This window comes from Neomonachus schauinslandi, chromosome 11, assembly GCF_002201575.2.
Source record: "Neomonachus schauinslandi chromosome 11, ASM220157v2, whole genome shotgun sequence".
Taxonomy (NCBI): Eukaryota; Metazoa; Chordata; class Mammalia; order Carnivora; family Phocidae; genus Neomonachus; species Neomonachus schauinslandi.
Genome location: NC_058413.1, coordinates 53,662,836 through 53,674,848, shown reverse-complemented (window position 1 = coordinate 53,674,848; position 12,013 = coordinate 53,662,836). Strand labels below are relative to the sequence as shown.

Genomic DNA, 12,013 nt, shown 5'->3' with positions numbered 1-12,013 from the left:
GCGGAAGAGGGTGGAGAGGCTTAACTGACTGAGCCACCCAGGTACCCTGTAACTAGTATAATTTGGGGATGAAACAGTTCAACAGTATAAGAATTTAAAATATTCATTGACTCAGGGCACCTGGGTGGCTCAGTCGGTTGGGTGTCTGCCTTCGGCTCAGGTCGTGATCCCAGGGTCCTGGGATGGAGCCCCATGTCCAGCTCCCTGCTCAGCGGGGAGTCTCCTCTCTCTCCCTTTGTCCTCACTGGTCATGCTTTCTCTCTCATGTTCTCCCTCCCTCCCTTTCTCTCTCTCTCTCATGAATGAATGAATGAAATATTCATTGACTCAAACCTACCTCCAGTAATTTATTCCACAGATATACCTGCAGAAATGTGAAAAAATGAACATATAAGAATGTTAATTGCAACATTATTTGTAATACTAAAAAAAAAATCAATCTAAATGTCCATCAGGAGCAGTAGCATTTTATAAATGAAATACTTGTAGCTACTAAAAAAAATGAGAGAAATTTATTGATGTCTAACACATGAAGCTTAAAAAAATTCACTTGATCAGTATGTGTAGCATGATATCCTTTCTGTTAACAAAAAATTAAAGGTGGTAGAGATATATATATTCTTTTGCTTAGAACAAATCTGCATTAAGCATACATGGAACTTAACTGTCACTGTATATCTTTGGGAAGGGAGTGGGATTATGGACGACTTTAATGTTAATGATTGGTCTTCTAAAAAATTACTTTTGTAATCAAGAGAAAAGGTTTTAAAATTTTTTTAAAAAAAGATTTTATTTATTTATTTGACAGAGAGAGACACAGAGAGGGAACACAAGCAGAGGAATGGGAGAGGGAGAAGCAGGCTTCTTGCGGAGCAGGGAGCCTGATGCTGGGCTCGATCCCAGGACCTAAGTCGAAGGCAGACGCTTAACAACTGAGCCACCCAGGCACCCCTGGGAGAAAAAGTTTTAATAAAGATGATTCAAAGTTAAATGTCTTTATCACATTGAAAATTACATTTTTTTGGTAAAAACTTGGAGGAAATACCAGAGTGTATCTGTTCCAGTGTTTCAATATAAGCACCTCAGTGTGCAGTACTTTCTGTTCTCTGTAGCCAGTGATTCCCAGATGTTCCAAACCTGAGAATCAATTGGTCAATAGTTTATTAGACCCTCTTTTACGATTCTGGCTGTGAAGGATCATTGTCAACTTTAAAATTTTTAGGGTTTTATATCCTACCTCTAGATGCTGTAATTCAATTAGTTTAGTGTGGGACCCTTGAATTTATATTTTAATAAGTCTTCCTAGGTGATTCTGACAAAAATAAAACCACAGTTGGGACCATTGCTGTAGCTAATCTTCAACCATTTTATTAGGGTGACTACTAGTTCTGAAACTAGGAAGAATTTCTGTCTGGAATCATTTATATGTAGGATAATCATTCACTCATAATAATCATTCATTCAGAAGTATTTATTATCACTTATGTTTCAGAGGATGCTACTCTAGGTTAGAATAGTGAACAAAAAAAGACAAGTCTTCAAGGAACTTTTATTTCAGAGAATGAACCAGGCAGTAAATAAGTAAAAAAGTAATAATAATAATTTAAGAAATACATAGTACGTTCGATAATGATACATGCTAAGAGTAAAAAATAAAGCAGGAAAAAGAAATTTGAAATGTCAAGTGTGAGTTTGACATATTAGGTGGGATAGGAATGGAAGACTTCAGGGGCGCCTGGGTGGCTCAGTCGTTAAGCCTCTGCCTTCGGCTCAGGTCATGGTCCCAGGGTCCTGGGATCGAGCCCCACATCCGGCTCCCTCTCTGCGGGAAGCCCGCTTCTCCCTCTCCCACTCCCCCTGCTTGTGTTCCCTCTCTCGCTGTGTCTCTGTCAAATAAATGAATAAAATCTTTTTAAAAAAAAAAAAAAAGGGAGTGGAAGACTTCATTGAGAAGATGACTGATGTCTTTTGAGTACACATGCTAAGGAAGGAAGGGAGTCACCCATGCAAATTTCTGGCCCAGAAAATGCAAAATCCCTGAGTTGGGAATATACTCAGTTTATTTGAAGAACAGCATGGAGCCCTATATAGCTGGTAAAGAGAATGATGAAAAGTGTAGGAGGTGATGAGGTTTAAAAAAAAAAATGATAAAGGCTAGGTCAAGTGGGACAAAATGAAGACTCTGAATGAGATTGAAGGGTTCAAGCAGAAGAGTAACTTTTCATAGATCAATGTTTGCTCTGTTGAAAATACATAAGAGTAGAAGTGAGGAGGGTAATCCAGACTGTAATCCAAGCAAGAAATGATGATGACTTGGACCAGGGTAGTGGCAGCTTGTGTGGTGATCAGTGGTCAAGTTCAGATATATATATTTTTTTAAATTTATTTTTAAAGATTTTATTATTAGAGAGAGAGAGATAGCGAGATCAGGAACACAAGCAGGGGGAGTGGGGGAGGGAGAAGCAGGCTTCCCGCAGAGCAGGGAGCCCGATGTGGGACTCGATCCCAGGACCCTGAGATCATGACTTGAGCTGAGAGCAGACGCTTAACGACTGAGCCACCCAGGCGCCTTCAAGTTCAGATATATTTTGAAGATGGAATTGTCAAGATAAACACATGCAGTGGATAGAATACATAGTGATGGACAGAATATGGAGTTGTGGGAGAAGGAGGATTCAAAATGACACCTAGATTCTTAGCCTGAGTAATTGTCGTTAACTGAGATAGGAAGAGACTACATAAAGGAATGGTTTGGGATGGAATATCATGACTTCAGTTTTGGTCATTTTAAATTTAGAATTGCTAGGGGTGCCTGGGTGGCTCAGTTGGTTAAACATCCACTCTTGATTTTGGTTTAGGTCATGATCTCAGGGTTGTGAGACGGAGCCCTGCTTCGGGCTCTGAGCTGGGTGTGTAGCCTGCTTAAGATTCTCTCCCTCACCCCCTTCCTCCCTCTCAAATAAATGAACAAATAAATTTAGACTTGATATTAGATATCCTAATATCTAATTAGATGTCAGGTAGGCAATTGGATATTGGAGTCTGGAGTTCAGAGTAGCCGTCCAGGCTAGATAGATAAGTTTGGGAATAATCAGCATGTAGATGGTACTTAAAACCACAAGACTGCATGGGATCACCAAGGGAGTAATTGTAAATAGAGGTCCAAGGAGTAAATTTTAGGGCATCTGACAGAATTTTTTTTTTTTAAGATTTTATTTATTTATTTTGACAGAGAGAGATACCACAAGAGAGGGAACACAAGCAGAGGGAGTGGGAGAGGGAGAAGCAGGCTTCCTGCTGAGCAGGGAGTCTGATGGCGGGGCTGGATCCCAGGACCCGGGGATCATGACCTGAGCCTAAGGCAGATGCTTAATGACTGACCACCCAGGCGCCCCCTGACAGAATTATTTTAAAGAAATTCACACTGTTGATATATTTAGGGCTAAAGGTCTGCAAATTGTCAACTTATTCTCAAATATGTGTTTTTTAAAATGTATATACACGTGTAAATACATAGAGAATGAGGATAAAACAAACAGATGTAGCAAAAGATTAACAATTGGATTGTTACATAAGAGAATGTGGAATAAGGACAGTTTCCTCTAGTAGCAGGACTAGAGGTAGAATATAAGGGCACACACATGTAGATCAGTGGATTGATGCTTTGAGAGCTTGTGGAAATTCTCTTGTATTGCTTTGGTTTTCTGTGTTGTAGGAAGCAGGGTTTGTCAGCTGATATTTTAGATCCATTTAATTAGAATATTTCCATATTTATTAAACACCTATGTGTCAGCTAGGCACTAGGAATACCAAGATAAGTGACATTATCTTGCACTTGAAGAGTGTATTACAATTTGAGACACACTGCTAATTATAATGCATCACCAAATGCCCTATAAAATGTATCAAGAGACTTCAACATACATGTCTTTTGACTTACTTGTTCCACTTACAGAAATACACAAAATCCATCCTAAAGAAATGACCCACAGTGCACAAAATATTATGCAAAAAGATGTTTATAGCAGCATTTTCCACTGTAGTGTAACATTTGAAAAAAACATATTTTTAACAGTTTGGTCATAAAAAATTATTTTACATGAAGTTTTTAATCATAAGGCTAAATTCTTATGATTTTATATGAAGAGAAAATAGTAGGCTATTAAGTTTTTAAAAACAAAAAAAATTACAGGATGAGCCCAGCCAAGTAAAAAAGCAAATCATTAAATCATTTAAAAAATGTCTTTTTAAAAAATTGTTTAGTTAGGTATAACATATACACAGAAGTGCACAAATTTTAAATGTACTGCAGCTTGATGAACTCTCAAACTAGTCTCACCTATATACCTAGCACCCCTGTCAAGAAAAGTTCTTTTCAGAATCTTGTTTGTAGTCTTTATAATATCATTCTTGCAAAAAGAAGAATTTATCTTAAAAATTTTTTTTACAGGCAAGTATCTATTGAGGAAGGAGAAAGGAAAGCCAAAGAGCTGAATGTTATGTTTATTGAAACAAGTGCAAAAGCAGGATACAATGTAAAGCAGGTAAGTGATCTTGGAATATGGGTTGAGGTTATCAAATTGAAAAAATGATAATTATGAAATAACTGTGTGAGTATTCTCTGCTGTAAGATTTTCTTCTAGTTGGTAAACAGCAGGCCTCATGATCTAGCAACATATTACACAGTGAAAAAATACAAATGTGGCATAGTTTTTGGAAAAGGAGAAAAGGCTTGACAAACTTCAGATTGTGCACAGGACAACTATTTCATTATGATTGCAAGGTTGTAAACTTAACCTACCCTCACTGCATCCTTACTGCACTGTTTTAAGGTAAATTTTTAAAATTTTGTATATATTTTTAAGAGTTTAATGACAAAAGAAAGCAAGTATTTGCTGTTGGAAATGGTATTTTGCTTGTAGTTGTGAAAGTATATTCTGGTTACTTTATCCTCAATAACCTGCTGTTGTTTTAACAGTGTTTATAACAGGAATGTTTTGGGGAAAGAGGAAAATATGGGAACATCTCACATTATCAAACTTTCTAAAATATGGAGTAGTGGTCCCAGATTTATAGGATTTTCAAACCAATATTTTTTTCACTTCTAGATGATCAATAGAAAGTTAAAATAAAATCGTTTAAACTGAGTATGTTGAGCTTTATGAAAAATTCTTCATATTGTTTTCACTTTCTTTCCCATATTTCCTTGCCTTGAAATATATGTAAGTAATTTTGAACTGTCACTAATTCCCTCCCTGCAGTATACTGTTTCATGGCTCTAAGTCTTTGTTCCTGCTGCTGTTCTCTTTGCTTAGAATACTGTTTCTTCTTTCCTGACTGATACCTATTCATCCTTTCAAGTTTCAGTTTAGATGTCAGTTCTTCAAAGAAATTTTTTTGACATTCTCTACCATACCATACCTGCAGGCTATTTTTTTTTAGCAATAAATGATACTTTTCTGTGTTTTCTAGACCCCTGACCCTTGTGAAGCCACTGTCCTGGAACTTACCACATTATGTTGGAAATATTTCCCCCATCAAAATTATATATTCCCAGAACCTACCAATGTCTGTGGAATTTAGAAAATGATAAGTAAATGAACTCATAGGAGCCACAGACAATTAAAAAAACGAGTAATAGAGGGTGCCTGGGTGGCTCAGTTGGTTAAGCGACTGCCTTCGGCTCAGGTCATGATCCTGGAGTCCCTGGATCGAGTCCCGCATCGGGCTCCCTGCTCGGCAGGGAGTCTGCTTCTCTCTCTGACCCTCCTCCCTCTCATGCTCTCTGTCTCTCATTCTCTCTGTCTCAAATAAATAAATAAAATCTTTAAAAAAAAAAAAAACAAAAAAAAAACGAGTAATAGAAATTAGCACAATTACTATTATTTATCACTGTTCTAGGACAAAGCAGTGGGTAGCTTATCTAGCTTTCACCAATAATGACATTTTGATAAGGATTGAATGAGCTAGTTGCTTATATGTCGAAGTATAGCCTTCTCTGAGACATCTTTTGGTCTTGATTACTATCTAAAGGGATTGCTATGGCCCCCTACGCCTGACTCTGAGTAGTCTCATAGGTTCGGAAGTCTCAAATCATCAGCATACAGTGGTCACTAGTGATAGCTAGTATCTTCATGATATTTAATTGCTTCTAAGTTAACTCTCAGGATGTTGAGAAAATGAGATTGGTCATTCATTTGCTATTTTATAAACACATACAATTTTTTTAACAGCTTTATTGAAGCATAATTTCCATACCACAAAATTCACTTCTTTTAAATGTACAACTCAGGAGTTTTTTAAGTGAATTTAAAGCATTGTGCAACCATTACCACAATCTGATTTTAGAACTTTACAGCACTAGGCACATAATTTTTTCTAAAAGCTTGACGCATACAGACAGATACAGCTAGTCAGTGATAATGAAGAGAGAATTCTTTTACTAAACAGTCTTACCCTGAATTCAAAACCTATTTGCTATTTTATTATTTTTCTTTATTTAGATGATATGTCTGAACATGTGATTTTGCTAAAGTTCCTGATTCTGTTGGGACTTGATTTTATTATCTTTTAAATATAAATATGATCAAAATTACTGTTTTCAAATTTTGGAAGAGAGCTGCCTTTTAAATTTTTTGTAGCTTCTTTCTTAACTCACAAAAACCATTACTTTGTATTTTGTAGGAAGTACCATAGTATATTAGAATTTTATTTCAATATTTATAGACCTTTGCTTTGTCATCTTACATAATTTAGTTAAGACAAAAATCCTGAGGGCACTGGGTGGTTCAGTCGGTTAAGCATCTGCCTTCAGCTTGATGCCAGATGGTCATGATGCCAGGGTCCTGGGTTCGAGTCCCACATCGGGCTCCCTGCTGAGCAGGGAGTCTCTTTCTCCTTCTCCCTCTGCCCCTCCCCCTTGCTCATGCTCTCTCACTCTCTTAAAAAAAAAAAAAAAAAAATTCCTGAAAATACTCCCTCTCCCCCTATCAATTGAGAGAATGAAACCAGAAAAAGAATTTAAATCTTATGTTAATAAACACATTTATTTATTTATTTTTAAAGATTTTATTTATTTATTTGACAGAGAGAGACACAGCGAGAGAGGGAACACGGGCAGGGGAGTGAGAGAGGGAGAAGCAGGCTTCCCGCCGAGCAGGGAGCCCGATGTGGGGCTCGATCCCAGGACCCTGGGATCATGACCTGAGCCGAAGGCAGACGCTTAACGACTGAGCCACCCAGGCGCCCCTGTTAATAAACACATTTAAATAATAGGTTAAAATCTTCCTCCTTTGTCAGTGATCAGTGTGGAATGGAATACATTTCTATCATGTGGGAAACTTACTGACTGATTTTAAATATTAGCTAAGAAATACATCACACTACTTTTTATGGATTGTCTATTCCTTGAATTTGTTTTTATAAAGGAGTTTAAAAACTGATCAAATAGGGTATTATTTTAAAAATTAATTATTTAAATGACTAGAAATGTTAAGAAAAGGTTTTTTCTTTTAGTTGCACTACAAATCACCCCAGCGTTAAGGGATTAAAAAAAAAAAGAAAGAAACTATTCCCTTTGATATCACTTGATATATTAGGTATATGGAAAAATTTAAATTTTCCTAAATGAAATCTAAATCAAATCTACCAAATATAACCACTGTCCAGTTCCTGACTCTGGACAACGCAGCTTGTGTCGTTTGCGTTCAGTTCTTACTTTGCAAATCTAATGTTTATCATGCCATTGGAAACTTTGTCAGTAGGGGGGAAAATTGGTGACAATAGTTTTTTCTAAGACAGATATTTTTGAAACCCATACAGCTTACTTACTGTTGAGATTAGGAATGTATTTTTCCTCCATCCTTTCTTTGGTAGAGAATAGAGTACCTGATATCCAAACAAAGGTAAGAAAGGACAGAGGTTTTTATTTTTTATTTTTTTTAAAGATTTTATTTATTTTTTTTGACAGAGACATAGCGAGAGCAGGAACACAAGCAAGGGGAGTGGGAGAGGGTGAAGCAGGCTTCCCGCAGAGCAGGGAGCCCGATGTGGGACTTGATCCCAGGACCCTGGGATCATGACCTGAGCCGAAGGCAGACGCTTAACGACTGAGCCACCCAGGCACCCTGACAGAGGTTTTTAGAATGGCAGATTGTCCCCAGGAAAATCTCTTTGGATTAGAGAATTGCTTAATGATTTTAAACTTTAATGTGCATAATAGTCACCTTGAAGCTTACATAAAATAACAGGTTCCTGGGGCACAACTTCTGGATACTGATTCATTAAGTCTAGGGTAGTACCCTAAAAATCTACATTTTTAGCAAGAATCTCAGGGGATTTCTCATGCAAGCTATACTATGTAAAAAGACCTATTAAGCCATGGAGATAATTGAGCAAGTATGTCAGATCTATTCAGTTTGATAATTGTTCGGACAACTATTAATTCTCTAATCCCTGCTAGATACAAAAGACAGACTTCCTACATTTAAGAGGCTCAGTCTTATGTAGAAGCCAAATTCGTACATGAGGAATTAAATATTATGTATTCTGGTGCCAATATGTGTCTTCACAGGGCGCGCCTGGTCGTTCAGTCGGTTGGGCATCTTCCTTTGGCTCCTGTCATGATCCTGGGGTCTTGGGAGTGAGCCCCGGGTCGGGCTCCCTGCTCAGCAGGAAGTCTTCTCCCTCTCCCTCTGCTGCTCCCCCTGCTTGTGCTCTCTCTCTCTCTGAAACAAATAAATAAAATCTTTTTTTTTTTTAAGATACCTACTCTTGTTGATTCTGCTCTATTAGGCCCTGTTGTCTATTGCCTTGCCTGCTACCATAGTTTATTAACCGATAATCTGCCTTAAATCTTGCCCCACTTTAGATTATCCTCCATCTTGCTATTAGTGATTGTTTTAAAATGCAGATTTAATCAGGTTACTTATGAATTTTATCCTGAATTTTAAACAAAGCCCTTAGTATGCTATGCCCTCCTGCTCAAAATCTTGATCTTTGGCCACTGTATACCTGTACTACACTGCTTAAAGTCCCCCAGGTTTACTGTGTTCCCATATTTCCATTGTATGTTACTGTCCCTCTTCCAAAATAGTTTCTTCTCTGATATTTGTAATTAAAAACTCAGTTCAGACATAATCAAATTAGATCAAGTGCCTTTCCTAATTATTGATGTAGCACTCCTTCTTTCTTTTAATATAGAAGTTTTTTGTTACTTCTGCCTCCTACCATACTGAACTCAATAAATGTTTGTTGAATGGAAGAATAATATGCTGTATTTTTGGGGGCTCCTGGTTGGCTCAGTCGTTAAGCGTCTGCCTTTGGCTCAGGTCATGATCCCAGGGTCCTGGGATCGAGCCCCACGTCGGGCTCCCTGCTCAGCGGGAAGCCTGCTTCTCCCTCTCCCACTCCCCCTGCTCGTGTTCCCTCTCTTGCTATGTCTCTCTGTCAAATAAATAAATAAAATCTTTAATTAAAAAAAAGAATAATATGCTGTATCTTTTGAGCAGAAACTTAGAGCTACCATGTTATGCCGTAAGAAAAAAATCTATTTAATGAGGTTGACTATCTTAAGAATTTTCCAAGACAGACTGAACAAGCTTAGAGAATCTAGGTTACATGAGGAATTATACTTCAGTATTTTCACTGCAATTTAGACATAGATACTCCTACCTCTTGAGTTTCTTTGAATTCAGCTAACATTGAACTTTTTTCCCATTATTTTATTGAGGTAAATATTTATGTACAGTGAAATGTACACATCTTAAGTTTACGTTTAGGTGAATTTTGATAAATGTTTATGTAGATGTAATGACTACATCAGTGAAGATATAGAAATATGTTATTTAATTTCCAAATAGTTGGGACATTTCTAGATCTCTTACTGTTACAGCTTCCAATTTAATTCTGTTGTGCTCAGAGACTATACTCTGTAACATTTTAGTCATTCATAATTTATTGAGATTTGTGTTATGGCCTAGTATATGGCCTGTGTTGGTGAATGTTCCACTGGAAGACAATGTTTTTGTATAGTTGTCAGGTATAGTGTTTTATAAATATCAGTTATATCAAGATAGTTGATAGCATTGTTCATATCTTAAATAGTCTTACTAATTTTTTGTCTGTAGTTCTATCAGTTACTGAGAAGGGAGGTATTAAAATCTACAACATTTGTATTTGCCTGTTTTGCCATTTAGTTCTGTCAGCTTTACTTCATGTGTTTGGAAATTCTGTTATTGAGCTCATAGATATTTAGGATTGTTATTGTCTTCCTAATGCATTGTGGGTTTTTTTGTTTGTTTTGGGGTTTTTTTGTGTGTGTTAAGAAAAGTTCCTTTTTATCTCTGATAATACTCCTTGTTTCCAAGTCTTTATCTGATCTTAATATAGCCACACCAGTTCTCTTATTACTTATTGTTTGCTTGGTATATCTTTTTCCTTGTAAAGTAGGTCACTGTTAGATGGCATCTAGTTGGATCTCACTGTTTTTTAAAATCCAGTCTGAAAATCTCTGCTTTTTAATTGGAGTGTTTGGTTTATTTATATTTAATGTAATTATTGATGTAGTTGGGTTCATGTCTGTCATTTGCTCTTTGTTATCTGCTTGTCTGTCATTTTTAGTTTAAGCAAATATTTTTATATTATTTTTTGAACTCTTTTTAGCTAAACCTCATAACTTTTTTAGTGGTTGCTCAAGGGGTTAAACTAGAGTTAATATACCATTTCATCCTTTGTACCTGTGCACTTTTGCTTTGTGTTATTGTTGTCACATATTTGATATTTACATACATTATGAACCCCGTAATGTTTTAAAAATTTTTTTTTTAAGATTTTATTTATTTATTTGACAGAGAGAGACACAGCGACAGAGACACAGCGAGAGAGGGAACACAAGCAGGGGGAGTGGGAGAGGGAGAAGCAGGCTTCCTGCGGAGCAGGGAGCCCGATGCAGGGCTCAATCCCAGGACCCCGGGATCACGACCCGAGCTGAAGGCAGACGCCCAACGACTGAGCCACCCAGGCATCCCTAATTTTTGCTTTAAACAGTAATTAAGAAAAAGGACAGCTTTTTCTGTTTACTCATATATTTACCATTTCCATTGCTCTTCATTTCTTCTTACAGATATGAGTTTCATCTGGTATTATTTCCCTTTAGCCTAAATAACTTTCTTTATTGTTTCTTATTGACATCTCCTAGTGATGAATTTGCCTGGCTTTCACATAGCCCAAAAGACCATTTGAAGAAAAATTTTTGAAGAACGTTTTTGTTAGTTATTGAATTTGGGGTTCACAGATATTTTTCTTCCAGTACTGTAAAGATGCAATTTCATTGTCTTCTGGCTTCCATTGTTTCTAATGAGTAGTGAGCTCTAATTTGTATGTTCTCTAAAGTATTTTTCCTCCCTCATTTTCTTCTTAACTCCTCTTCTGGAATTCCAGTGGCACATCTGTTAAATGGCTTGATATTTCCCATGGTCACTGAAGCACCTCTTGTTTTTTTATCCTTTTTGTACTCTTTTTTAAGATTGGATAATATTATTGATGTGTCTTCAGGTTCACCAGTCCTTTTTCTCCTATATCCAAACTGCTATTAAGTCCATCCAGTGAATTATCATTTCAGATACTGTACTCAGTCCTAGATGTTTCCATTTAAGTTTCCATTTCTCTGTTGGAGTACCCCATCTGATCATTGTGGCATTGTTACCTTCAAGTCTTGAACATATCTATAATAGTTGCCTTGAAATTGTTGTCTGCTAATCCAACATCTGAGTCATCTCTGAGTCTGTTTCTATTGGCTATTTTTCTCTTGCCTCTAGGTTAAATTTTCCTGTTTCTTCATGTGTCTAGCCATCTTTGGTTGTATGCTCATCGTTGTATATAATATATAGCGACTCTGATTTCTGTTATTTTTCTCTGCAAAATGCTGAGTTTTATTATGGCAGGTTGTTATATTGCTGGCTGATCACCTTGAACTTGTGGAGTCTTTTTTTTTTTTTTTTTTTTTTTTTTAAAG

General features: G+C 36.8%; 1 protein-coding gene across 3 annotated transcripts in view; it reads left to right on the top strand.

Annotated features, from left to right (window-relative positions):
* RAB6A (RAB6A, member RAS oncogene family) overlaps window positions 1-12,013 on the top strand; it is a 79,026-nt gene that overhangs the window by 56,271 nt on the left and 10,742 nt on the right. For 2 of the 3 annotated variants that reach the window (XM_021704609.2, XM_021704607.2), the window contains exon 6: window positions 4,451-4,544. The exons of the other annotated variant lie outside the window; for it this stretch is intronic. In XM_021704609.2, the coding sequence (XP_021560284.1) occupies window positions 4,451-4,544 (94 nt within the window). The remainder of the gene's footprint in view (window positions 1-4,450; window positions 4,545-12,013) is intronic. 3 annotated transcript variants of the gene reach the window in all.